General features: G+C 52.0%; 2 protein-coding genes across 2 annotated transcripts; one reads left to right on the forward strand and one right to left on the reverse strand.

Moving 5' to 3' along the window:
• The first annotated feature begins 5,869 nt into the window (after positions 1-5,869).
• Drc5 (dynein regulatory complex subunit 5) lies at positions 5,870-15,740 on the forward strand. Its single transcript, XM_026394480.2, has 4 exons — positions 5,870-6,206; positions 7,244-7,812; positions 13,179-13,628; positions 15,531-15,740. Exons 1-4 carry the CDS (start codon positions 5,870-5,872, stop codon positions 15,738-15,740), a joined length of 1,566 nt encoding a protein of 521 aa, XP_026250265.2.
• Positions 15,741-16,568: 828 nt separating this feature from the next.
• On the reverse strand, positions 16,569-24,623 carry Tmem151b (transmembrane protein 151B). The gene is made up of 3 exons (XM_026394465.2): positions 24,507-24,623; positions 21,632-22,072; positions 16,569-20,476 (listed from the first exon to the last, which is right to left on the reverse strand). Exons 1-3 carry the CDS (start codon positions 24,621-24,623, stop codon positions 19,349-19,351), a joined length of 1,686 nt encoding a protein of 561 aa, XP_026250250.1. The 3' UTR covers positions 16,569-19,348.
• Between the last annotated feature and the right edge of the window lie 2,947 nt (positions 24,624-27,570).

Consider the following 27,570-nt stretch of genomic DNA (forward strand, 5'->3'; position numbering starts at 1 on the left):
GCTCTTATACCAACATGGATGTCCCTCTTATTGTATATGTTACATAGAATGTGCCACTCTCCTGGGTGTCCTAGAGCCAGTCATTCCCTGTTCTGCCATCAGTGTCTTCTGTAAAATGAGGATGAAGTTACCACCCCGCCTGCATCCTGGGATGGTGGAAGACTCAGATCTGAGTTCCCAAGGGACCTTGTAACTGTCGGGTGCTGAACAGCTGTGGGTTGCTGATACCGCCTCAGGCTGGCACAGCTGGGATGTGACAGTGGCAGTGCATCGTGATGCGTGATGTGGAGAGGAAGGGGTCCCAGGAGTTAGACATTTGGTCCCTCTCTGCTCCCCCACTGAACTATTTCATCTACCAACTTAGGACTTTTTTTCCCATCGTTTCATTCACCTAATTGTGAGCTTAGCTAAAGACAGGACCCTCTGGTCACAGAAGCCCAACTCTTAGCGTCTGCAAAGAAGACTGCCAAGTTAGGTCTGAGAGCTGCAGGAACTGTGAGGAACCAGGCCGTTCTGGGTGCCTTGGGGACAGAGATGGGGACTGAAGTTCTGGTGACCTGGACCCACCCTTCCTTTCTGCTGCCTCCCCCAGGCTTCCTTCCCTCCTGCTCCAGCAGCGGGGGCTTCAGATCCTTCAAGGACGTGTCCTTCTGTCTGCCTCCACTTGGACAAATCTTAAGAAGGGCTCTGATTGGCTGGCATCAGGCAGCCAGCCCTGAACCAATTGCTCTGGCCAATAGGAATCTCCTCTTGGTCAGAATCTATTCTTAGAAGCAAGTGGGACAGCCAATAGCAGCTACCCCCATGGCAGGCCTGGCTGGGTGAGGGACAGGAGACAAAGGAGTAGGAAGCAGCCCCACACCTTGAGGAGCTGGGTTTGGCCTGGGTGTGGGGAGAAAGGGTAAGCAGCTTGTCACTGAAGGGACACAGGTTCTGGGAGGCTGGGGCTCTGACAAAGGCCCTGACTAGAGAGTCTGGGGGGAAAGATGCTGGGGGTCAGATTCCGTGAACCATGAATAGTCTTCTTCCTGGGTCAAGGTGGCAGGAACAGTGTTTTAGGCCCAGGGAACAGCCTGAGCAAAGGCAGGGAAGTATGAAGTAGCCCACAGTGTCCCAGATGCTGAGAGGCGTTTATTGCCAGGTGTGGTGGTGCACTTCTGTAATCCCAACGACACTGGAGACTGAGGCAGGAGGATGGAAAGTTTGAGGCCAGCCTGGGCAACTTATCTCAAAATAAAAAACAAAAGGGGCTGCAGGTGTAGCTCAGTGGTACAGTGTCCCTGGGTTGGGTCCCAGTACCAACAGGAAAAAAACAAAAAAGAGTTTATTTCAGAGAGCACCCACTAGTCAGTTGTGCAGGGAGGAGCTGAGGAGGCTGACTTCCGCCCATGTGCAGCATGAAACACCAAAGGCCTTACACAGAGACCTGGGTCAGGGTTAGATGTAAGAGCACCAGCCAGAGGCCAGGTGCCCAACAGCTGAAGTTATGATGTATTGGACAAGGAGTCCCTGAGCAGAGGCAGCAGCAGGAAAGGCTCAGAGGTGCTGGTGTTGGAGGTGAGGAAGAGTCAGCAACCAGAGGTGGGGCCTGCAGGAGGCTGGCGCCCAGTTCTGCTATCTAGATGGATGGAACCTGAAGGAGCTGGGAAGCTTTCCAGCCTGAGTCTGGGAACTCAGAGGAGGGATGTGAGCTGGGACCCGTAACAGGAGTGACGAAGGCAGAACCCTGAGGGCCCTCAGCCTGGGGGGGCGGGGGCAGAGCCCCAGAAACCTGTGATGGAGACTTCTGAAGTGAACTGTCAGAGCAGTGGGAGAGCCAGGTGGTGGTGACCAAGGGCAGGGGGCAGATACCTGGCCTGCCGAGGCAGGAGCTGCGCTTCATGCCGTCTTCACAAGAGCCACATCAAGACAAGGAGTTGGTTTTGCTCATTACCCTTTTAAGTATATTTTTGTTTGCTCTATTATTAGTTTTTTAAAAAGATTTTTAAACTGGGCACAGTGTTGCACACCTGTAATCCCAGTGGCTCAGGAGGCTGAGGCAGGAGGATCGAAAGTTTGAGGCCAGTTTCAGCAATTTATCCATGCCCTAAGCAACTACTTAATGAGACCCTTTCTCTAAATAAAACATAGAAAGGACTTGGGGTGCTGGTGTTGTGGCTCAGTGGTAGAGTGTTTGCCTGGCATGCATGGGGTACTGGGTTCGATCCTCAACACCACAAAAAAAATAAAATAAAGACATTGTGTCCACCTGAAACTAAAAAATAAATATTAAAAAAAAAGGACTGGGATGTGGCTCAGTGGTTAAGCACCCTTGGGTTCAATCTCTAGTAACAAATATATGTATACATATATATTTTGGGGTTTTTCTAATATTTATTTTTTTAGGTGTAGATGGACACAATGCCTTTATTTGTATGTGGTGCTGAGGATTGAATCCAGGTCCCACCCGTGCTAGGTGAGTGCTCTACCGCTGAGCCACAATCCCAGCCCATGTATACATATATTTTTTAAAAATATTTGGAAACATTTAAAAACTAAAATCTTGCTTAGAAAAATCCTCTGTGTCTGATAATAAGGTATCTGCCAAAAATATTTTCATAAAGTCTAATTTTTAGAAGAGTTGATTAAGTGAAAATTATTATGCAGTTAATGTCTTCAACATTTGCCTTAAAATGACATCAGACCTGTGGCCTTGCTGTTTCTGTAAACACGGAAGGTGGCAGGGCCTATTTCTATTCCAGCCCTGCAGGTGGCAGCCTCCCAGAGTCAGGCTCCGCCCCTTCCTTCTGAGGAGTTGGCCAGGGCCCTGGGGAGCCTTGGTGGGTCCCTTGCGCCACGCCACAGCAGGGGCAGACTACAGCCCCCCAACAGCAGCGAGAGTTGTCAGGACCAGGCCTTAGGAAAAGCTGCCCATTCCTGAGAGAGTGGGCTACAGGCCGTAAGCCTAGGGCTGTCCTGTCCCCAAGGGCGTCTCACCTGGCCCAGGTAGGATTCCTCGAGGTGTGTCCCCCCCCTCCCTGAGGAAGGAGCAAGGCCTGCCTCCCAGAATAGTGAGGCCGGGTGGCATTGTGAGTAATGACAGAAGCACCTCCCCCAAGACAACGCCCACAAGTAGCCCCGGTGCTTCCTCTGCCCAGCCCAGTCCTGCTTGGCTGAGAAGTGTCCCAGACAAGGGGAAGGACAGAATGTTTTAAACTAGAACTTTAGAAAGAGCCCAGGAGTCCAGATGCAGGGCTGGCAGTAGCGGGGCTGACTTTTTAACCTGTCACCTCTGACTCCCTTCCATTACCTATCTCCTGCTTGCATCTAGCCCCCAACACCACCACTGCCCCTTGTCCTTCACCTCTCCCTGGAAATAGAAAAGGGCACTCATTCAAAGGTGCCAGGTCAGCATCCCTGCCTTCCATAGTGCCTCTAACACCCCTCCAGCACCCTTTTCAATTTTCATCAATATTCAGCAAATATTATCACAGAGGAATCTCTACAGTAGTCTTCTTAGGAAGATATTAGTATCCCATTTTACAGATAAGGAAAACTGAAGTTCAGATAGGGTAAGTAACTTGGCCAAGGTTACACCGCAACCAGCAAAGCCAGAAATGCAAAGTCAGACCCGTGCCTCCACACAACATCTGCTTCCAGCCCCACCCTCTGTCTGAGAAGCCATTAGCCAAAAGGCTGGATGGACCCAATCTGGAAATTTGCATTTGATCTGCATAGGGGTGTCACAATGCATAAATATCTTCCCTACACTGGCCCTGTCCCCAACCCCCTCTCAGCCAGGCTTTTCCTCCTTGAGATGCCTGGCAGGCTTGGGGAGCACCATCTGGTTCCTCCCTCTGCCAAGGACGCGTTTGTTGGATCAGAATGTTCCTTCCCGCCGGACGCTGCACAGTGCACTGGGTCAGGGCGCCACCGGAGGGGGAACTGCCCAAGGAGCAGCCAGCGCTGGGGCAGCCGGTCTCCACCTGCAGGTCTCAGGACAGGGGCGCCCCGCAGCAAGGTTGGAGGAGTGGGCGAACGCCTTCTGTCTTCAGCCCCAGATTTAGCTGCCTTCTCCCCTCCCACGCCAGCCCACTGCTGTCTGGAGAACCAGAAGACTGGGCGGAGGCTGAAGGGAGGGGCCAGAGGGAGCCCCTGGCAGGGAGGAGGTGGAGAGCCTGGTGGCCTGGGCAGGCGTGTGTGCGGGTCCTCTCTCCTGTCTCAACCGGCCCTGCCCGGCCCTCAACAGTCTCAGACACTCAGTGCTCCTATGGAGTATCAGATTCTGAAAACTGGGTATAAAAACAATGGGGGGGGGGGTGCCAGGGATTGAACTCAGGGGCACTGGACCACTGAGCCACACCCCCAGCCCTATTTTGTATTTTATTTAGAGACAGGGTCTCACTGAGTTGCCTAGCCCCTTGTTGTTGCTGAGGCTGGCTTTGAACTTGTGATCCTCCTGCCTCAGCCTCCCAAGCCACTGGGATTACAAGCGTGCACCACAGCACGGGCTAAAAACATATTTTTAATAGTTTTGTTGATTACATATTTAAATGGCAAAATTGTGGACATACTGATTTAAATGCAAGAGTAATTTCACCTTTTTTTTAAACTTTTTTTTTTTTTGCCATGCTGTGGATACTAGGCAAGCACTCAACCACTGAGCTACACCTCCAACCCTCTTATAGACATAATATCTTCATTTTGTTTATTTATCTTTTATGTAGTGCTGAGGATCGAACCCAGGGCCTCACATGTGTGAGGCAAGCGCTCTGCCACTGAGCCACAACCTCAGCCCAGCTCTCTTTACTTTTTGAATAGGGATATTAGAAAATTTAAAATAGCAAACATGGCTTGCATTTGGGGTCACCTTGTATTTCTATTGGTCATACTATTCTCAACCCAGTCCTCAGGGTCAGGCAGTTGCTGTTCTTTCTGTGCAATGTTTAATGCACAGAGCTGTTCTGAACTAAGTGGTTCTTTCGGAGACCTCAGTCTTTTAGCAATACATACTGAATCCCTGCACCTTCGGAGGCACAGTACATGTAGGGTTCAGGATATGAACTTAATAAAATGAATTCATTATTTATAAACTGTGTGACGTTGAACAAATCAATTAGCTTCTCTGTACCTCAGTTTCTCATCAGAATCATGGGGAAAATACAAGTACCTATACCTAGAAAACTTTTGTAAGGATGAGTTAATATACATTAAAAAACTGAAGCTGGGCACAGTGTCACACACCTGTAATCCCAGCAGCTCAGGAGGCTGAGGCAGGAGGATCACAAATTCAAAGGCAGCCTTAGCAACTTAGCAAGGCCCTAAGCAACTCAGCAAGACCCTGTCTCTAAATAAAATGTATTTTAAAAGGGGGTGCTAGGATTTGGCTCATGGATAAGAGGCCCTGGGTTCAATCCCCTGTACCAAAAAAAAAAAAAAAAAAAAAACCCTAAAAGAGTGGGTGTATAGCAATGACTGTAATTCCTGTGTAACTATTATTATATAAAAATTTGGGCTGCTCCTTGCTACAGTTCCATGTATTAGACAAAATACAATACCTCTTTGTATTATTTTATTCACTACTCCAAATAATCCTATTGGTCCTGTAACCCTTATTTCACAGGGTAAAATTTCATTTAACCTCTCTGAAACTCAGAGAGGTCCAGTAATTGGCCCAAGGCCACACTGGGATTTATACCTGGATCTACTCCACTCCAGACCCTGACAGCTAAGCACCACTCTGCTGAGATCCTCCAAAGTAACACCTATACCCCTCCCCCCCATTCTTTTGCTCTAGGTCCCCATCTGAACCAAGGACCGGCCAGTCTGAGAAGTTTCCTGTTGCAAGGTCACCAAGAGGCTTTGTGTTCCTTCCTTGCCACGCCCCAGAATGCAGGGCACCCTAACACCACCATTAGTGTCCGGCCCCAGCCAGTCCACAGTCTCCAACCAGGGCCCGCCGCCCACTGCAAGCCAGATTTCAAACGTAGACCCACAGTCTTCGAAGACCTTGTCCTCCTCAGGCCCACAGCCTTCGAAGACCGTGTCCTCCTCAGGCCCACAGCCTTCGAAGACCGTGTCCTCCTCAGGCCCACTCCCAGCAAAGAGCAAGCCCACAAATGTGCGTCACATGCGCCGGATCATCGCTGAGGATGCTGAGTGGTCACTGGCCATTGTGCCCCTCCTCACAGAGCTCTGCATTCAGCACATCATCAAGAACTTCGAGAGTGAGCCTGCCCAGCTTGGGCTTGGGAGGGCAGGAGCAGACCAGGAGGGAGGCAGGAGTGGAGGCTTCCTGGTGTGGAGACCCCCAGAAGCAAGGTCCTGGGGCAGCCTGCACCCGCTGGTAGCATCCTCCTAGCTGTTGGGCACTTCCCTTTCACCAGGCACCCAAACAATGTCTGGTGCTGCCTCACTTTCTGGCCCCACCAGACTCCCACCCACACAGCAGCACCCCCAACCCCCCACAGCAACCCCCCCACCCCCTCCACAGCAACCACCCCCACACAGCAAACCCCCACCCCTGCGTCCTTTCCCAGTCTTGTCCACACTCTCCAGCAAAACCTGACCTGAACCAAATTCACCTCCTCCTCTGGAAGGCCCTCCCTGGTTAACCCCTCCTCCCAGATGGAGTCTCCCATGGTTTGTGTGGGTTCCTCCTCATTTGTTCTGTACTCTCTGATCCCAAAATGTTAATCCTTTCCAAAGAGGACTGCCAGCCCCTCCCAGTAGCAGGGGGGCTCTCTGAGGACAGGACCATCATTTGCCTCCAGCAACTACTGCCACCTGGCCTCATTTACTGTGGCCCTCTGCTGGCTGGAATGTCAACTCTGAGGGGGAGGGGCTTCATCATGTTTATATTTCCAGCGCCTAGAAAGTGTCTGGCACATAGTAGGTATTAAAGCAAATATATTTGCTTTCAAATAAATGAATCAGGTCAGACTGGGAGTCAGGAGTTATCTCCTCCATCTGATGAGGTTGTCATGGAGGATTGGAGTGGAGATTTATCCTGGACCTGGGTTCCCTGAGCCCAGATACTGAGCTGTCCAGCTGCAGGCAGGGAATATTCTTGGGCTGTGACTTCTCATCTCCCCTCCCATTGAGCCTCCTAGAGCAAAGGCTGTCCCTCCTTTCGGAGTGGAGCTCCCCAAGGGCAAAGAGGGTCTTTCCTTTCCTCAGTGCCCCCAGGAAAGCCAACCCCAGGGAACCATGTTGTCATGTCCCCAACACTGAGACCCCTGTTTTCCTTCCTCTACTCCCCAAGAAAACCCTATCCTGAAGCAGCTGCTCCCAGAGCACCAGCAGAAGGTCTTGAACCACCTGTCCCCTGATCTGCCGCTGGCTGTGACCGCCAACTTGATCGAGGATGAGAACTACTGGCGTCGCTGCTGCACCAAGCGCTGGCCGGTGTGCCACGTGTCCAAGCATGGCGGCAGCTGGAAACACATGTTCTTCGAGAGGCACTTGGAGAACTTGCTGAAGCACTTCATCCCGGGTACCACGGACCCCAGCGTCATCCTCGACTTGCTGCCCCTCTGCAGGAACTACGTGCGCAGGATCCGTGTGGATCAGTTCCTTCCACCGGTGCAGCTCCCAACCTCGCCGCTGACCCGGGAGCCGTCCGAGTCGGAAAGCGAAGTGGAGTCGGAGGAGCCCACCATGGACCACTACCAGCTGGGCGATCTGGTGGCCGGCCTGATCCACCTGGAGGAGCTGGACCTGGTATACGGTGTCAAAGACTGTGGCATGAACTTCGAGTGGAACCTCTTCCTTTTCACCTACCGAGACTGTCACTCCTTGGCGGCCACCATCAAGGCATGCCACACCCTTAAGGTACCATCTGCCCCCTGCGTAGCCCCACCTCCTCTCCCCAGTGTCTTCCGGATTCCCTCCTCTCCCTTCTCTACTACCATCTGCTTCTTCCCAGGTTTTTTTTTTTTTTCCATGCATCCACCTAGGAGTTTCGGGGGCGTTTGCTGGGGTGCTAGGGATTGGACCCAGGGCCTCAGGCAGGCATGCTAAGCACAGGCTCAGACCCCCAGACCCAGACTTGACTGTTTTTTAAAATGCATCTTGCACCAAGCGACTAGTTTCAGGGTATGTAGATGAAGGAGGCTCAGTTCGCCAGCCAGTTAGTCATTCTACAAACATCTGCGCTACAGACCCTGTCCCAGGTGCTGAAGATCCAGAGAGCAAAATTATACTATTTGTGCCCTCTGCAGCTAACAGTCTGGAGGGATGAATGGCACTAATGAGCAATCATATAAATGTAAAATTGTAACTAGACGAAGGGTTGCCAAATTTAGCGATTAGAAATACAGGATGTCCAGTTAAATCTGAATTTCAGAAAAATAACAAATTTTTTAGAAGTTATGTCCCAAATATTCCATGGGACATACTCGTTCATCTGAAATTTAAACTGAACGGGGCATCCTGTTTTAGTGCTTTTTGTTTGCCTTGTTTGTTTGTTGCGCTGTTGGACTGTTAGAAATCAAACCCAAGGTCTCTTGCCCACTAAACACCTGCTCTACCACTGAGCTACCCCCACCGGGCCATCTTGTATTGCCTCTGGCAACCCTAAACTGGGATGAAATGCATGCTTTTAAAAAAAAAAAGGCATTCTTAAAAAAAATATTTATTGGGCTGGGGAGGTGGCTCAAGTGGTAGCGCGCTCGCCTCGCATGCGTGCGGCCCGGGTTCGATCCTGAGCACCACATACAAACAAAGATGTTGTGTCTGCCGATAACTAAAAAATAAATATTAAAAATTCTCTCTCTCTCCCTCTCTCTTTAAAAAAAAAAATATTTTATTTATTTATTTATTTATTTATTTATTTATGCGGTGCTGAGGATTGAACCCTGTGCCTCACACATGCTAGGCAAGTGCTCTATCACTGAGCTACAGCCCCAGCCCACAGAAAAGACATTCTTATGAGAGATTATAAAAGGGACATTTGACCTTGTCCAGGAAGGCTACCCTGAGAAAGTGTCACTTGTGTAGAGATTATAAGGAAGAGTGGGAGTTATAGTCTTGAGGAAAGAGACAAGCTCACTCCAGGCAGAGGGAGCAGCACATACAGGCCCCTGGGCATGGTCAATACAGCTAATTCCAGGGCCTGAAGAGAAGGCCGTGTGGCTGGAGCCATGAATATGGGGGAACAGGGATGGGGTAAAGAGAGAGCCAATCAGCGGCTGAATCACTGGGGGAAGGAAGCCTTGTCAAGGAATCTATCTTTATCCTGAGGAGCTCTGGGGCACCACCTGGATCAGTCAGCTTTCTGTTGCTATACCAAAATATCTGAGGCTGAGTACTTTATGAAGAAAAGAGGTGGAGGCTGAGGATATAGCTCAGTGGTTGAGTGCTTGCCTGGCATGCGTGGGGGTAGGAAAAAAGTGTTTTGGGTTCACAATTTTGGTGGCTGAAGGGTCCATACAGCATGACACCACCCCTTGTTTCTCCTCTCCACAATGTGGTAGAGAAGCAGAAAAGGAAACAGGTAAGGAAGAAACCAAGCGCATGGGGTGGTCTCACTTTATAACAACCTGCTCTTATGGGGTCCCAGGAGAACTACATTAATCTCTTCTGAGGGAAGCACTCTCGGTGACCCCACCACCATCCACTAGGCTCCGCCTCTTAAAGGTTCACTACACTAGTGATGAAGTCTCAACACAATGATCCTTTGGAGGACAAACCATAGCACCATCCGAGGGTGTCAGTCAAAAGGATGCTCATGTTATTGGATCGTACCTATGAAAAGATGACCATGTTTGGGAAGGAGAATGGGAAGGGCAACAGTGGACATGGCAGGTGACCTGGGAGACCACTGCCAAACACAGATGAGATGAGGGTAGTTTGAACCATGGAAGTGTCTGCAGAGGTGGGGAGACTCAAGAGGTACGTAGGCAGTATGATCAATAGGGCTAGGGTTAGGGTTAGGGTTAGGGTTAGGGTTAGGTCTCGCTGGCCTCAGAAGGATGTAGAAGAGAAGGAAGCAGCAGGAGACATCAAGGATTCTTGCTCCTGAGACCAGATGGTTGGAGGGGGCTGCAGGCAGAGACACGGGATCCGGGACCCCTGTCTTGAGGGGGACCCCTGTTTTGAGTTCCAGTGTGAGACATCCTAGAGCAGGGGTCATCTTGTTAGTTGGGTAGAGGGTCCGACACTCAGCTGAGGAGTCTGAATTGAACATGGAAACGGGTGCCATGTTCTCAACATGGCTGGTGAAGGCCTGCATTTGGATGGAGTCTCATAAGGGAGAACCAAGCGTGAGGAAAGGAGAGACTTGGCATGTGGTGTTGACGGCAAGAGCTTGCAGGCAGGCAGAGGGGGAGATGGCATTGTGTCACGGAGCGACAGAGGCACGTGTTTCAAGTAGAGGGAGTGAGCAATGGGGTAGGGTGCAGCCAAGGACTGGCCTTTGCAAACCTGGACGTCCCTGAGAAGAGGTTCAGAGGCGTTCCAGGAGCACAAGCTGTGAGCGTGGTTCATGGGGAGAGTGGGAAGTGAGAAAGGGGGCGGCTGAGACCAGCTTCTTGGAGAACTCGACTGGGATGCAGAGATGAGGAGAGCGGTGATAGATGAGGGCTTTGGGTTTTCTTAAGAAACTTGCATGTTTAGAATGAAAGCAAGGCCCCATCCACCTGCATAAAAGGGGAAAATGCAGAAGAAAGGTACCAGTAGGACTGTGTAACTACAAGTCCCACCATTGTGTGTGTGCAACTATAATGCACCAATTAAAAAAAAGTAGAAAAAATTAAAAAGATAGTTTTAGAGGAAGAATAAGGAAGAGGAGGAGAAAAAGAAGGGGAGGAGGGGGAGAGGGAAGAGGAGTTTAGGAAGCTGAGGATGGAGGATAGCAAGTTCGAGGCCAGCCTCAGCAAATTAGTGAGGCCCTAAACAATTTAAAAACAGCTGGAGGACCAGGCAAGGTGGCGAATGCCTGTAATCCCAGCGGCTTGGGAGGCTGAGGCAGGAGGATCACAAATTCAAAGCCAGCCTCAGCAACAGCGAGGTGCTAAACAACTCAGTGAGACCCTGAGGATGTGGCTCAGGTTGAGTGCCCCTGAGTTCAATCCTTGGTACCCCCCCCCAAAAAAAAAAAAAAAAAAAACAGTTGGGCGGGGGAGAAGTCCAGGTCCATGGATCAGGGAAAATTCTGAAAAGGCAAGAACAGTGGGACCTAGCACTGATGTGAGGCAGTTGGCCTTGGGCAATGGAAATGAGGATGTGGTGAGGAGCAGTGGGTGTGTGTTTGATATCAGAAATAGGATCCCATTTAGTTGCTGAGAAGTCAGGAGAGTCCACAAGCTGAAAGGGAGTTCTGTAGGGAGGCCCCTTGGAGTCTGAGGTTGGAAAAGGTTAAAATAGTTATTGTAGCCAGGCACGATGGTGCATGCTTGCAATTCCAGGGGTTTAGAAGGCTGAGGATGGAGGACAGCAAGTTCAAGTTCAGCCTCAGCAATTTAGTGAGGCCTGAGCAACTCAAAAACATCTGGGCTGTAGCTCAGTGGTAAAATGCCCCTGGGTTCAGTCCCCAGGTACCTAATAATAATAATAATAATAATAATAACAACAACAACAATAATTGTTGTAAAGCTGGGTATTGTGACTTATGCCTGTAACCCAAGAACTCAAGAGGCTGAGGCAGGAGGATCACGAATTCAAGGCCAGCTTGGGCAACTTATTGAGATCTTGTCTCAAAATGAAAAGTGTGGGGCTGGGGATGTGGTTCAAGCGGTAGCGCGCTCGCCTGGCATGCGTGCGGCCCGGGTTCGATTCTCAGCACCACATACAAAGATGTTGTGTCTGCCAATAACTAAAAAATAAATATTAAAATTCTCTCTCTCTCTTTCTCCCTCTCCCTCTCTCACTCTCTCTTTAAAAAAAAAATGAAAAGTGCTGGGGATGCAGCTCAATGGTAGAGAGCCTCTGGGTTCAATCCCTGGTACCAAGCAATATTTATAAGTAAAATAAAATAAAATAGTCATTGTAGATTATGAGAGAGTTTGTTGTCCAGAGAAGTAAAGTTGCATAGGTACACAGCACTGAAGGCCTGCTGGTGGAGTCAGTGATACCAATCAGTCCCATCAGGTGACATTTTCCATTCTGTTTGTTGACTGGGTACAGGCATGCAGAAAATAGAGAGCGAGGCTGATCCAGATTCCAGGCTTCATTAGGTAAATGCAATAAAAATACAAGAGGATTTTAACCAAGCTTTAACCTGGCTAAGAGGGCAGTAAAGGAAGGAAAGAATTAAAGGGTAGGGAGACAGAGGCCAGCCACATAGAAGTCTGAAGGGAGACAGAGGATAGGTACCAGCCAGTGGGAAGCAGAGGGTCGGGCTCCTATCCACAACATTCATAATATTATCCCCACCATCTTCCTTTTATTTTTTATTTTTTTATTGATTAAAAAAATAAGCAACAGCAGAATGCATTACAATTCTTATTACACAAATACAGAACAATTTTTTATATCTCTGGTTGTACCTTTTATTTTTTCATTCCATTATTTAGTGTTTCTCACCCTCCCTCCCCACTTCCTGTCTCCCCAGCTAACCTCTTTCAAGAGTTCCTGTCCTTAGGGTTGGCAGTGTAGTTCAATGGTAGAGCATGTGTCTAGCAAGAGCCAGGCCCTAGGTTCCATTCCCAGCAGTAAAACAAAACAAAGCAGCCCAGTGCGTGGTGCCGCCTGTAATCCCAACAGCTTGAAGGCTGAGGCAGGAGGAACTATGAGTTCAAAGCCAGCCTGAGCAACTTAGCAAAGCCCTAAGCAACTTAGTGAGACCCTGTCTCTAACTAAAATGTAAGAAAGGGCTGGGGACGTGGATCAGTGCTTAAGAGCCCCTGGATTCAATCCCCAGTACCCTCCCCCCAAAAAAAATGAAAGTTAACAAAGGGATGGGGATTAAAAAGGGGGGATGGGGATGTAGCTCAGTGGTAGAGCACCAGTAGGTTCAATCCCCAGTATTGGGAAAAAGAAAAAAAAAGGGAATAACATGTCCCTCTGCCACCTACCACCAATTCTGTACCACTAGGTAGACCTGTCCTGTCCAAGAACCAGCTGGGTGGCCAATACCAGTGGAACAGAGTCTCAGACCTCCTCGTAACTACCTTTGGTACCTTCTCTACCTGCAAAAGGGGGGCAGGAGGGCAGCCTGCCCTGTTGGCAGGTGCTATAGACCCTCCACCTACCCGCAGATCTTCAGGCTGACTCGAAGCAAGGTGGATGATGAGAAGGCCCGCATCCTGATCCGCAGCCTGCTTGACCACCCAGCCCTCAGGGAGCTGGACCTGTCACACAACCTCATTGGGGACCGTGGTGCACGTGCTGCTGCAAAGCTGCTCAGCCACAGCCGCCTGCGCGTGCTTAACCTGGCCAACAACCAAGTGCGTGGGCCGGGCGCGCAGTCGTTGGCTCACGCCCTGGCGCACAACACCAACCTCATTTCCCTCAACCTACGCCTCAACTGCCTGGAAGATGAGGGAGGCCAGGCACTTGCCCATGCCTTGCAGACCAACAAGTGCCTTACCACACTGAACCTTGGTGGCAATGAGTTGTCTGAGCCCACAGCCACGCTCCTCGCCCAGGTGCTTGCCATCAACACCACGCTCACCAGCATTAACCTGTCCTGCAACCACATCGGGCTGGTGAGTCCTCTCTTTTGGGGCAGGCAGAGGGTGAGTGTGGAATCCACTTACCATGGGAAACCTAGCACAGTGGTGCAGGCCTGTAATCCTAGCAACTCGGGAGGTTGAGGTAAGAGGATTACAAGTTCAAGGCCAGCCTCAGCAACACGGATAGGCCCTAAGCAATTTAGCAAGACCCTGTCTCTAAAAAATATGAAAGGCTGGGGTGATAAAGCAACCCTGGGTTGCCTTTATCACTAAAAAGACAAAACAAAACCCAACTGCCATGGGACCCTTGCAGGACAAGTATCGAGAGGTTATAGATGGGGGCTGGTGGTATGACTCAGTGGTGGGGCATTTGCCTAGCATGAATGAGGCCCTGGTTTGATCCCCAGCACTGCAAAAAAAAAAAAAAAAAAAAAAAAAAAGAAAGAAAAAGAAAAAGAAGAAGAAGAAATCACAGCTTGAGTTACTACACTCTGCACTGAATATGCATACATACTATGCTATAATATATGCATATGCAATAATATCCAATATTTTTCCTTTAATCTTTAAATCTATACAATCAAATGGGGGGGTTGTTTTGTTTTGTTTTGTTTTGTTTTTTGCTCTGTTTTGACAAAGCTGGGGTTCAAGCCTACCAATATATTCCCAACCCAGCCTGAGTCCTTTCTGACAGTGCTTCTCAAACTTCCTTGACCAAGTCCTGGAATACAAAATACAAGTTACAGGGCTGGGGTTGTGGCTCAGTGATAGAATGCTTTCCTGGCACATGTGAGGCACTAGGTTTGATCTTCAGCACCACATAAAAAATAAATACATAAAAATAAAGGTATTGAGTCATGTACAACTAAAAAATATTTTTAAAATATGCAAGTTACATCCAGGTTTGGTGGCACATGTCTGTAACTTCAGTGACTTGGGAGGCTGAGGCAGGAGGATTGCAAATTTCAGGTCAGTCTCAGCAACTCAGCTAGACACTGTCTCAACATAAAAATTGAAAAAGGACTAGAGATATATATAGCTCAGCATCTCTGGGTTTAACCCCCAGTACCAAAAAGAAAGTGGAAATTCAAGTTTCATGAACACCCAGTGGACATGCACAAAAATATAATATCATTGAAATTTATATTTACTGTCTGTGATTTATCCTATTTTCCTTTAGATTCTATTTTATTTATTTTTTAAAATGCTTCTGTGACCCATTAAATTGACTTCACAACACACTATTGGGATACAACCACAGAACAGCAATATTCCACCTCCCAAGGTGTCATTCTTTCACACTGAACCTTCCATGAGAACAACCTTGCACTCTCGCCCACTATGCCTGTCAGGCATGCACCATGTGCACCATAGATATGCTCTTGGCTGCAAGTAACAGAAAACTGAGCCAGGAAGTGACTTAAACAGGAGGAATATTTAGGATCTCACGTAACCAGAAGCCCCAGATCCTGGAGCTGACAAATCCCTCCATTCAGTGCCTCTGCTTTGCCCAACCCAGTCCCATGGCCATGGCCTCTCTGATGCTCCCAAGATGGCAGCTGAAGTTTTAACATCTCATATGGGGACATGCCCAGAGGCAGTAAAGGGGAGAGCACTGTTCCTCTCTCCTTTTTTTATTTTTGTCACCCTGCCCAACTTCCCCCTCACATCTCCCTAGACAGAATAGTCCCACATGTCCAAGACCTACCCAGATGCTAGACATCCAAGTTTTTCAAATCACTGAGACTGAAAAATAAATTTAGGGATCTTGACCACCATTTTTCAGGTAGAATGGGACCGAACGGGTCAGCATGCATAGATAGGTTAAGTATGGCTTTGTGAAATTGTTTCAGTCATATCCATATTAAAATATGTGTGTGCATGTGATCCTGGGTGATGATGAAAAGTGACCCTTCCCTTTTCCTACTGTCCCAGGATGGTGGCAAGCAGCTCCTGGAAGGCATGTCAGACAACAAGACCCTCCTGGAATTTGACCTCCGCCTATCAGATGTAGCCCAGGAGAGCGAGTACCTCATTGGCCAGGCCCTCTGTGCCAACCGGGAAGCTGCCCGTCAGCGGACCTTGAATCCTGGCTATTTGACGTCTCCCATCATTGCCAATGACCCTGATCATTCTGTGGAATAAGAGGGGGGACAGGGACCTGACTTGGGTCATTACCTGAGCTCCATCCAGAATTTCATGCTTTTGCTGGGCACTCTGCTGCAGATGTCACAGTGGTTCAGAGGAAGGGGGAGGGGAGACCAATCCTTGAAGTGAGTGATAGAGGGTCATAGGCAAACGGATGGGAGGTGGGAAGGGGAACTGGGATAGGGAAAGAAGAGGTATAAAGCAGACACCTAGTTTGGGGACCCAGAAAAAGGATTACTGGACCCCACGAATAACCAACTCCTTCCAGCAATAGGTAAGGCAGAGAGGACTCTGAGGACTGTACCTGATCAGATTTTCTCCTGTGAGGGCTGCCCACCTCCCTGGCTCACCACTCCCATATTCCTCTCTGCTGTGCAGACCCGTAACCTTCAAGTACATACACACATTCTCTCCCTCTTCCTCTCTCTCATTCTCTCCTTTTCCCTCTCCTCCTCTCTCTCCCCTCTGGCTACAGCAGAATCATGCCTGGCTCTTTCTGCCACCTTCCTGTTGCCTGATTCTATAAGGTCAGGTTCTATAGGTCACACCATCCCCTAATCCCCAACTCTCAACTTGAGAAGGGGACAATGGGTGACAGGAGCTCAGACCTCCCTTGAGGAGGCAATCATAGAGAATGACTGCTGGGGAAGTGTGGTATTACTCCTGCCATCCACCCCAGGGAGCTTCTTGCCGGAGAAAGGAGATAGGGAAGGAGCGCACGCTGGGAAAGAGAGGTCAGTGAGTCATCCGCAACTTTATTATCCACCAGTTTGATTTGTACAATCTTTGCGCTTGGATATCCACAACAGAAAGGCCACAGTGTGATGCACCCAATTGACAGAGACCTGTCTTCTCCCCAGCCAGGCCCAGCCCACCCCACAAGCCCTTGTCCCCAGGACCATGGAGCCTTCCAGGTGCTCTCCATGAATCCCCAGCACTCTGTGGCTGCCCAACCTGGGACCAAACCCAAAGGAATCACATCAGCCCATGGGGCCACAAGAGGACCTGACTGATGGATTCAGGCTGAGCTTCATCCTCCATTCTCTTTGGGCTGAGTGGCCCAGAGCCTCCAAATCCATGTCCCCATAGGGCGGGCCATGGGCTACAACCACAATCCAGGAGTGCCTGCCTTCTAACAAACAGGCGCTGAGCAGAGCACCAAAGGGGGCTTGGGAGTGACTGCAGCATGTACCTGTCTGGGCCACCTAAAGTCCTTCCATGCCTGACACCCTCTGACAGTTCCGGAGTGCAAACGTGTAGGTGTGAGGGTAGGTGTGTGTGTAGCCACAGCTGCTAGCAGAGGTTCTAATTAGAGAAACAAGAACATTCAGTGTAAAGTTTAATTTTAGAGATTAATTAATTTTCTGGTTTTCGTTTTCCCTGGCAATCAATAAAGTCACCAAGAAAATAGACCAAAGAATTGGTTTCTCTCTAAGTCTGTGCATGTGTGGGAGCTGAGTCTGTGTGAGAAGACCTAGGCAGAAATGGTCCATTCAGGGGAAAAGTATAACAGGGCTCCTCTTCCCATCTTCTGAGGCCAGGCTGTGGTCTCAGGACTGGGCCTGAGGGAGGAGCCAAGTATCTCCAGCCTTGGAGCCACAAGGTGGCCAAAATGACCCCATATGGGGACAGGACATCCATGTGCCAGGCCAAGAACTGGGGCCTGAGGCCACAACTCACCACCTGTACCTCACAGATGTCCATTCAGAGGAAAAGAGGGTGTTCCTGCTTCCAGATCCCTGAGAAGCACAGACTCAGGGTCCAGGCAGGTTTCATACTGGCAGGCAGGTGAACACTGATGCCCAGGAAAACTCAGTGGGCAGCTGTTCCCTTCTGCCCAAACCTCTCCCTCTCTGACGTCCTCTCCCTCCTCACTCAGCTATCTATGATGTAATTGGAAAGTTCAACTCCTTAATGAGCCATGGGCTATGGCGTCTCCACAATTTGTCCATTCCCTCCACCCCCATTTCCTCCTGGGAAGGAGGGAAGGGGAGCCAGGGTGATGTTGCATAGGTGGAGGCCACACCCCTCTATAGGGCAGGCCTGGCTGGGCTGGAGGAATATGGGAGAGGCTGGAGGTGGAGATCTGATGGCTGAGGCAAAGCAAGAAGCAGCAGGGGTGGGCCGTGCCTGGGTGGCCCCAGGGAATCCCGTCTAGGCTGAAAAGTGAGCTCAACCCTGGGACGCTAAATCTGCTGGGAAAACCTTAGTTGGGAGGGCATGGGTTGTACAAGACATGCACACTGACACACACTGGAGTGGAAGAGCACAGGGGGAGAGAAGTTGGTGTCAGAGCTTTAGGGAAACAGGACAGGAGGCCAGCGCCTTAGGGCAGTGGCAGGATGCCCTTCTGAAGACCCTGGAACACACAGCAGGGCTTCAGCTTGTGGGATAGAAGAAGATGGAGTGGTCAGGCAAGATTCGGAGAATTCCTGCCTCTGACCCTGCCACTGGAATTGAGTATTTCTCCAGCTGGGACTTATGACACCATCCTCAGCCCCAGAGAGGCGTGTAAAAGGGGCAAGCACATTCCACTCCTCCACATGGTTCTGGGGGAGGAAAGGGCTGCCACCCAGGCACCCCTATCTTTAGAGGTCCTTTCACTGTACCCTCTGCTGCCCTCTGCTCTTTAATTCTTCTGCTTGACACACAAGTATCTCGTGGTCTCTCCACTTAGTCACTCACCCTGGCCAGCTCTAATGAGTATTGCCAGGGTGGCACCTGAGTCTCTCTAAAGGGAGCACCCGCCCAGAACCCAGGTGAGGAGGTTGCTGCTGGGAAGCTGCCGGAGTTTCCAGAGAGGACTGAGGCGTTCTGCCCTCTATGGCTCTCTCCCCTCCCCCCTGCACCCTGGCAACAGCTCTTCAGAGCCAGGGATGAGTGACGTAGGTGTGGTGAGCACAGTCCCTCCAGGATCTGGCTCCTGGGGCTCAGTGAGATAAACAACAGCGGAGGGAGTGGCAGAAAGGAAACCCCAAGCTTTGGGGCCAGCGCCAAGAAAAGGACAGCAACATTTCCACGACGTGGAGATGGAGTATTGGGGCTGCCACCTGGCCCTGGCCTCAGACCCGCTGAATTCATTAGCTGGTTGGAAGCCAGCCCTCGGGTTCACCAAACCACCGCCCCCTCAATAGAGGCCTCAGTGGGGCCATGAAACGGAAGAAGGAAAGCCCCAACTGCCCTTCCCCGCAGCCTCTACACCTCCCAGCTGCACTGCCCGAGCTGCTCCCTTGAGAGGAGGCCCAACAGCACAGTTGCCAAATAACAGTCAGGAGACCCGTTGACAGGCTGGACGGGAAATCTCGAATGTGCGTGTAGGAGGAGGAGGCATCTCCTTAGGAACTTGAGTGGGGCTGGAAGAGCGACTCTGCCCAGGTGGGTGGGATTTTAGGAGAGGTGCTGATCCCCTCCCACCCTTCTGTCTCTTTGTACAGGGAAGACAGGGGTCTCAGTCCCACCTGGGACCGTCTGGGCGCTCTCCCCTTACCGGCTTCCCGCTGTAACCCGCCCAGCCTCAGTCATCGTGTCTCCCCCTGCTACACGCAGGGAGCCCAGGCGGCAAGGGGCAGGAGGGAGGACATTGTGGGCCTCTCCAGGGCCGGAGGTCACAGTGAGGTCTCCACGCAGGAGCCGTGGCGGTGCAGCGGCCGATGGCTGTGGCCCAGACACCCCTCCTGCCTGTGGACGATGAGGACTGGAAAGTAGAGGGCGTCGTGATAGGGCGGCGGCGGGCCGGCCTCCTCCTCGTCGTCGTCTTCGTCGTCCCCCATGCTGGCCTGGCTCGACAGCCGCGTCTGCTCCGTGGGGCAGCTCGCTTCGTTGACGCTCCCGCTCCGGCTGCGCCACAGACAGCTGCGTCGGGAACCGTAGAGACGGCCGAGCGAGAAGCGACTGCCCCCGCAGCCCGCGCCTCCGCCGGGCCCAGGGCCGGCCCGCGGGCTGGCGCATATGCTCAGCGCGCTGCGTGAGAAGATGGACGAGCTGCTGACCGCGCGCTGGCAGTGCTCGCAGCTGCGCCGGTATGGGGCCACTCCCGCCGCGCCCGGGCCGCCTACCCCGCCGTAGCGGCAGGTGGGCGCGAAGCCACCGCCCGCCGCCCCGCTGCAGCGCGCGCCCAGCCCCGCCAGGTCCATTAGCACCGCCTCCGAGTAGCTGGGCACTAGCTGCTGGTTGGAGCGAATGTGCCATTCCAACTCCGTGCTGTCCACCGTGTTGACGCGCGGCAGGCGGTGGGTAAGCGGGGGCAGGAGCTCGTCGCTGGGGCTGAGGCCGCCGCCCACGCTGCTAGCCGAGCCCGGGCCCTCCAGACCGAAGAGCTTCTCCACGTGGTAGTGCGCGTAGGCTGTGCGGTACTCAGCCAGCACGCGAAGGGGCCACGACAGCGTGAGTAGCGCCGCAGCCCAGAAGGCCGACGAGCAGGCATACCAGGGCGGCCTGGTTGGGTCCGGGAAGGCCACCATGAACTCTCGAAAGTCCACGTTCTTGAGGTGCATGCCCTCGCGCGCCTCCATATAGTCGTCCAGGCCCTCGTTCTCCGCAAAGAAGCGCGCGCGCTGGCACAGGTATGCGTTCTCAGCCTCCACGCTGGCAAAGCTGAAGCACTTGGTGAAGCGCAGCCTCGTGGCGGGCGCGCCCTCCAGCCCCACCAGCGCCTTGGACACGTCTCGGACGCCACAGCGCGCATAGTCGAACTCGGCCTCTGCTACATGCGTGTTGACACGCTCGTGGTAGACCTGCAGCACGGGGAGGCGGCTGGAGTCCCCAAGAGTCGGTGCCACGGTGCCCTCCTCTATCTGCTCCTGCTGGCCCTCCCGACCACCCGTTTGTCCCATTGCTGTTCTTGTTGCCTGGTCCATCCCTAAGCCTGTCCCGTTTTAAGCAGCGGCTGGAGCAGGGAGATCTTACCGTCTTGGCTATGGAAACACTGAGCTCTTTGCTTAATCAGTGAGTTAAGAGATGAGATTGGACTACAGTCAACCCTCCCTGACTGCATTCAGTAAGCTCTGCTTCCTCTTGATCCCTGGTTTGTCTGATCCTTTTCTCACTGCCTGCACTGCTCCTCACCACCACAAGCTGCCTCCCCGTCTTCATTTTTCGTGTGTTTCCAAATGGGTATCCAAAGGAGCCCCGAAAGAACCCCTCTGTCACTAGGCTCCCCATTCTGGCCTTACTTATCACTCAACCTCCTTCTTTCCTATCATAGGTCCCAGGCTTTTGTCTACTCATCCCAATTCTGAAACAGAGGTCACCAGCACCACAACTCCTCCAGGACCTCACAAGGTCTAATTCTCAAAGTGGTGATTGTTTTGTGGACTCTCCATAAATTCCCCCACACTATCCTCTTCGAGCCTTGAACCGGGAATCCAAGCACCTGGTTTTGAGTCTATCACTCGGGAGTTGCAAACCTTGGGCCAGTTTCTAAGCTTAGGTCTCCTTACCTGTGAAAGAGAACTCAGTGACAGTCACCTCACTGAACAGGTGAGCACATGCTGTGAGACTGGACCTGTGAAGTCATCTGTAGCCAATAAGCACTGAATAGTATAAACCTTGGAACAGACAGCTTGGAGCTGACTCCCATCTCGTCCACATGCTAGCTAAGTGACCTTGAACAAGTTATTTAAGCTCATGGGGTCTTGGCCTCCTCATCTGTAAGATGGGGACATACCTTCCTCATAGACTTGCTCTGAGTATTAAATAAATGCTTCAATATTTGTAAAGTACTCAGAGCCTGGCTCTTTCTGTGTTTGCTATTATTAAGTTATTCTTACCACCCTCTTATTGAAGCTCCCATCTGAGCTCACAGATGCCTTGTGCTCTTTCACACACAGGTGCAAGTCTGAGCACCCTCTCCCATCTTGAATGGCCTGCTCTCCCCTCCAGCCTCTCACCTGGGTAGTAGTGTAGGCATCTCCGTTGCGGTATCTGGTGACCTGACGGGTTCGGCGGACATAGTGATAGCTGATGGCCTTCCACCAGATGCAGGGTGTGGCCTGCTGCATGCGGCCCACACGCTCCCGCACGCTGCTCACATCAACACGGTGCTGCAGCTCATGGCGGGCTTGGCAGTGCCAACACTCCACCAGGTAGACGGCGTACAACATGAGCAGGAAGGCCAGGGGGATGTAGACATAGCCATTGGAGCAGGGGCTGTCATGGTACATGAGGCTGTTGCCCTGGTAGGCGCTGCTGAAGGTGAGGCGGGTCACTGTGGTGACATGGCACCAGGCCACTGCCCCCAGGCAGCCGTACATGAGCAGCGAGAGCAGGAGGCACTTCCAGTGGGACTCACGGCAGAGGGACTTTGTGAAAGAGGGCTGGATGGGACGCTGCTGCTCAGATGGGCAGGGAGGGGGTCAAGATGAGTGGGAAGTCAGACAGAGTGGCAGGACCCAGCAAAGAGATGGATGTAGGAATGGAGGGGAAGAGACCAGCATCAGAGACACAGACAGGGGTGTAGGGAGAAAACATAAGACCGAGATGGGAACCACAGACCAGAGATAAACGCAGAAGTGATCCAGAGAGAGCCACAAGGACAGTAAAAGGGACCAGAATGCCAATACAGGAAAGTGCGGAGAGACACCCCAAGAGGCAGAGAGGGATCAGAACCAGAAATGGAGGCCCAGGAAGCAAAGACACAGATGGATAGGATGGCACCCAGAGAGAGAGAGTGCAAAGACAGACACAAAGATGGTAATGAAACAGGAGGAGGTGTGGATGGGGAAGAAGGGAGGACAGACAGATAGGCATCAGCAAAGGTAGGACGCCAGCCTAGACCCCTTCCAGGTGTTCCAGGAAAGGGGGGAGGGACCCACGTCACCACCTACTTATCAGGTGGGGGCCCTGACTTTTTTGGGGGGGTACTGGGGATTGAACACAGGGGCACTCGACCACTGAGCCACATCCCCAGCCCTATTTTGTATTTTATTTAGAGACAGAGTCTCAATGGGTTGCTTAGCACCTCGTTTTTGCTGAAGCTGGTTTTGAACTCTCAATCTTCCTGTCTCAGCCTCCCGAGTCACTGGGATTACAGGCGTGTGCCACTGCACCCGGCTGGGCCCTTACTTCTTGCAGATATTTTCAGTCTAGGTTCTAGAGGAGCCACTCCCCTTTAACCAATCCAATTCCTTAACTCTCATGGCAATCAGTCTGATACTTCTTTGGAGGAGGATCCAGAAGAAAGCCCAGGCCCCCTTCTGGATTCCTCCAATGAGTCTTCCTGCTACACCCTATTATTGTTTCCCTCTGTTCTAGGATGAGAAGGAGGGGATGGGGTCCCTAAGCAAAAGGCAGTCCAAAGGGAGGTATTCAAAAAGGCAGAGTTGGGGCCAGGGTTATGGCTCAGTGGTAGAGCACTTGCCTAGCATGCGTGAGGCACTGGGTTTGATCCCTAGCACCACATGAAAATAAACAAATAAAATAAAGGTATTGTGTCCATCTACAACTAAAAAAAAAAAAAAAATTTAAAGGCAGAGTCATGTGGCTAGGGAGAGGATGGGAACAGGGGATATGGGGCAGGAGTAGGAAGAAAGACATTTGAAACCCAGCCATTTGTCACAGAAAACAGTTTTCAGTGCTCCCTTAAAGCATTTGGCACATTCTGTCCCATGGTTGGCCCAGTGAGTTGTTTACATGTCTGAGCCTCCTCTAGACTGAGCACCCCTGAGGGCAGGGCCCATGCCTAATTCTTTGCATCCTGGATGCCTACCATGGTGCTGGCACTCAGCAGTCACGTAATATATGACCTCTTGCTGGAATCCTGACTTGTCCCTTCAGTTCTGCAGGCCTAACTTGGAGGCCAGCCAGGAAAAGGAAAAAAGGGGTGGAAAGAAAGAGCATAGTAACAAGCAGCAGGCCCTGGACTTAGTATGGACAGGTAGGTGGAATAGGAAATAGCACACAGCATGTACCTATAAGAGCACATACCTATGTGTGCCTTTTGGAAGCCTTGTCTCTGGGAGTGTATGCACCTTTGTGCCAACCTGGCTATGTGCTTGTCCCAGTGTGGGCACAACCAGAAGGAGCTCTACCTATAGTTCTGTCCCTCTTGCTGAGCTCCTGGTCTAGTGCAGTGTGCATGTATGTGCATAAGTGTGCATGAGAGGCCCACGGTGGGGGGGCTGCTTCTGGTAATTTCCTCAGTTTCTTTGTCTCCAGTTTCAGAAGACTACCCTACGGCCCTCAACTAGGGATATGCTTAGTACCAAGACTGAAGGATTCTTGAGCTTAGGGACCCCTAGGGAAAGGAGCAGAGGGTTGGGAGATAGGGTGCTCCCCACATGCACATTCACACCCCTGTGACCCCAGGAGGTACAGCTTCCATACACATCTGAACTTCGCAGGGCCCTAGCCTAGGTAACCTCACCATTTCCCCAAGGTGCCTTCCTGACTCTGAGCCCCTATAAAGTCCCCCTTCATGGCCATCAAGAGAGCATCCCCTCTGTAAGATAGGATCCCACCACCATGCTCACCCCACCCTGGGATAGCCTAGTCCCCGGCTCCAGCCCCGGGGTCCGCGAGGCCCCGCCCCAGGCCCCTCCCACTGCCCGGGACCCCCTGGCCCCGCCTCCGGTGCGGCCCCCTCCTCGCCACCGCGGACAGCTCCGGCCGCCAGGTGGGGGAGGCAGCGCCGGACTGCGGCTGTGGCGGCCGGCTCGGGGTGCGGGGCGCCGGCCGCGTTGCGGCGGAACCGCGGGGGCCGCGCACGGCGGGGGGGATGGGGACCAGGCCGCGACAGCTCCCGGGGAAGGGGCCGCTGGCTCTCACCTCCTCTCGGGCGGGGCCCTCGTCCGCCGCTGCCATGGGCTCCTCCAGGACCCCCGAGCCGCCACCGCCGCCGCCGCCGCCGGCGCTCTCTCCCGCGGCCGAGCCAGGGGGGGACATGGCGTAGAGGGGGCGCGTCGAGCTCAAGACCTCCCGGGGGGCTGCCAGGGGCTGGGGGCATCCTGCGCTGGCCCTGGGGAAGGGGTGGGAGGGGGCGGGGCCCTCACTGCTCCCCACCCCCCGACGGGGGGAGGGGGCCTGGAAAGGGCACCGAGGGTAAGGGGATGGGGGCCGGGGTTGGGGGGCAGGCTAGAGGGGCCGGGCTGGGGGGGCCGGGGCCGGGGGCGGGTGTCACCTTGAGGCCCTCGCGGCGCCGCTCCGCCTCCCGCCCGCTCCCGCCGCCGCCTTTTGTCTGAACGGAGCTGGAGCCAGCGCGCCCCCCCTCTTCCTCCCAGCGCAGCCCAGCCCCGCCCTCGGCCCCCCAAACTCCGCCTTCCTCAAGCCTTCCTAATAACCACCTCGCAAAGGGGAGAAGCAACAGGGGCTCCGCGCACCCCTTCCCCGGTCCCAGCCCTGCTCTCCACACCTCCCTCCTGCCCGCCCGCCCATCCTGGGAAGATCTATGCCGCAACTCCTCTCCTGTCCTCCGTGGAGGGGGCGCCCGAGGGTCAACCAACACCCCTCCAGAGCCGGCTCCCGCAAGTTCCTGGATCTAAGGAGCAGGGGGGAAAGGAAAATGAGACTTGGTATCATAAAGAAGATCCTTATTAGTTGCATCGTAAAGGGTTAAGGCAAGAGCCAAACTTCAGACGGTGGAATAGCGGTGAAAGGGGAGAGAATGAAGCTAGTTGTAAGAAAAGGACTAACAGAGGACAGAGGAGAGGACATTGGAACCGGCCTTCACTGAACCTTCTTCCTCCCTTAGAAGAACAGCCCCAGAAAAGCAATGAAGTATGTACAATGCCCTAGGCTGGAGGTCAAGGAAACTTGAGTTCTAATTGTTAATCTTGGCTCTGCCATTAGTGAGTTGTCTGACCTTGGGCAAGTGCCTTTCCCTCTCTCAGCCTTTATTTTTTCATCAGTCCAGTGAGAATGTTGACTAGATAATCTCTAAGGCTTCTGGTCTGTGGGTGTAGGAGGCAGAGTCACAGACCACAAACCAGGCTGAGTGACTGCAGCCAGCCTGCCCCCACCCCATGTTGTCCATCTCACATTGCTTTTCCCTACATCGGGTAGGACAGTAAGGAAGGGAACTGACATTCATTCATGCATTCCTGGATGGATGCATCCATTCAATAAACAAGTATTAGGCAGCCAATGTGTGCCCTGTATAAAATGAAACACAATTTCCTACCCTCCAGGAACTTGAAGTTTACAGGGACTAAAGGACATGGAAACCAATCATTACGATAGGATGTAATAAAGGCATGCATGATCAATTTGTTCATTTGCAGTCACTGGGGGATCCTACTTTGTGTCATTAGGGTCCTTGACACCCAGTAACTGTTCTTATTTATCCTCAAGGAACCAAGGCAGAAGGAGAGCAAGTGACTAACCTGTCATCTGCTAACACTCAACCCAGCTAGCTAGTCCTAGAATTCAGATCTTTCCTGTTCAAAAATTCAGGGGAAGCCAGGCACAGTGGCACATGCTTGTAATCTCACCTACTTGGGAGACTGAGGCAGGAGGCCACAAGTTCAAGGTCAGCCTCAACAATTTAGTGAGACCATCTCAAACTAAAAACTGAAAAGGGCTGGGAATGTAGCTAGTGATAAAGCACCTCTGGGTCAATCCCCAATATAAAAAAAAAAAAGTAATTCATAACAAAGCCTGGATATCTGATCTCTGGGTGTAGGATACAAGCAAATCTATGTGCAGGGGCTATTCCTGCACCTCATTTGGGGCAGAAGAAGCACTTCCTCCACCTGGTCTTGCCTCTGTTTTCCCTTCTCAGGCAAGGTGAGGTTCCATCACTTCAGAACCATCCAACCTGAATGATCCTTTCCAGGTTGGTGAGTGCATTCTCCCGGCCCAAGTAGAGAAGGGTGTGGTACTGAAGAGGTGGGGCCTCTCTTCACTCCTGTGGCAGAGGACAGAATCTCTTGGTGGCTATTCCAATGTCTTACACCCATGCTTTTTGGGTGATTTCAGCCCATTCAGACTGAAATCAGGACTCCAGTCCTCCATGCAGACAAAGGGCCAAGGTCCTAACGCAGCCTTCCTAACCTTCAAGATTCTTTACTTCCCCATATAGGTGTTTATAATCTTCCTTCTGACACCTACCCTTTCCACCTCCCATCCAAGAGCCTTTGGAGGAAAGATAATCCAACTCCTTTTGGCCAATGCCACAGCTCCCAAGACACAAAATACCACCTTGCCTTCTCCATTCACACACACTACCCTTCCCTTGAAGCTCCAGGAAAAGGGTAGTGAGGGGGGATGGTGGGATGAGCCAGCTGACCAGCTGGTCACCATGGAAACTAGAACTGTTTCCCAAGATGAGCCTGGCTAGGGTGGGCAGAGATGGGGAGTGAAGGCAGGACAAAGGGAACCAGAGAACTCAGCAGAGGGAGAGAAAGACTTCAGGGGTCTAGCCTCGTACAAGACTGTTACTGAGGAGCAAAGTCAGGGCCGTGAACACGCTATAACCTGAGTCGAAGTTCCTAGGGCATCTTTCCAAATAACACTGCCATGGTCCCTTTCCCCATTCTTGGAATGACAGGAGGGCTTCCTGTCAGAGTGCAGGTTCTAGTGCTCATGGCAGTAGGTGACTCAATGCTGACCTCATGTGGCCATGAAAGGGGCTGATACACACCTGTTATGGCTCAGGGCCAGACATCTAGCTGGGTTGGGGTGGGTTTTTCTTTAAATTTGGCCTCTGTGTCAATTAGAAGGGTGGTCACTGAACTCTCTTGAGTTCTGTATCCCTGAACATGGCTCAGATGCCATCCATGCATGGCTTAGATCTTGACAAAGGAAGACAGTTTCACTGAAATGAATTTCAAGGTTTGAGTTAAGTCAGAAGAACCCAGCATTGCATTTCCTGACCTTTGAAACTTGGGCAATT

Source organism: Urocitellus parryii, chromosome 8 (assembly GCF_045843805.1).
Source record: "Urocitellus parryii isolate mUroPar1 chromosome 8, mUroPar1.hap1, whole genome shotgun sequence".
NCBI lineage: Eukaryota > Metazoa > Chordata > Mammalia > Rodentia > Sciuridae > Urocitellus > Urocitellus parryii.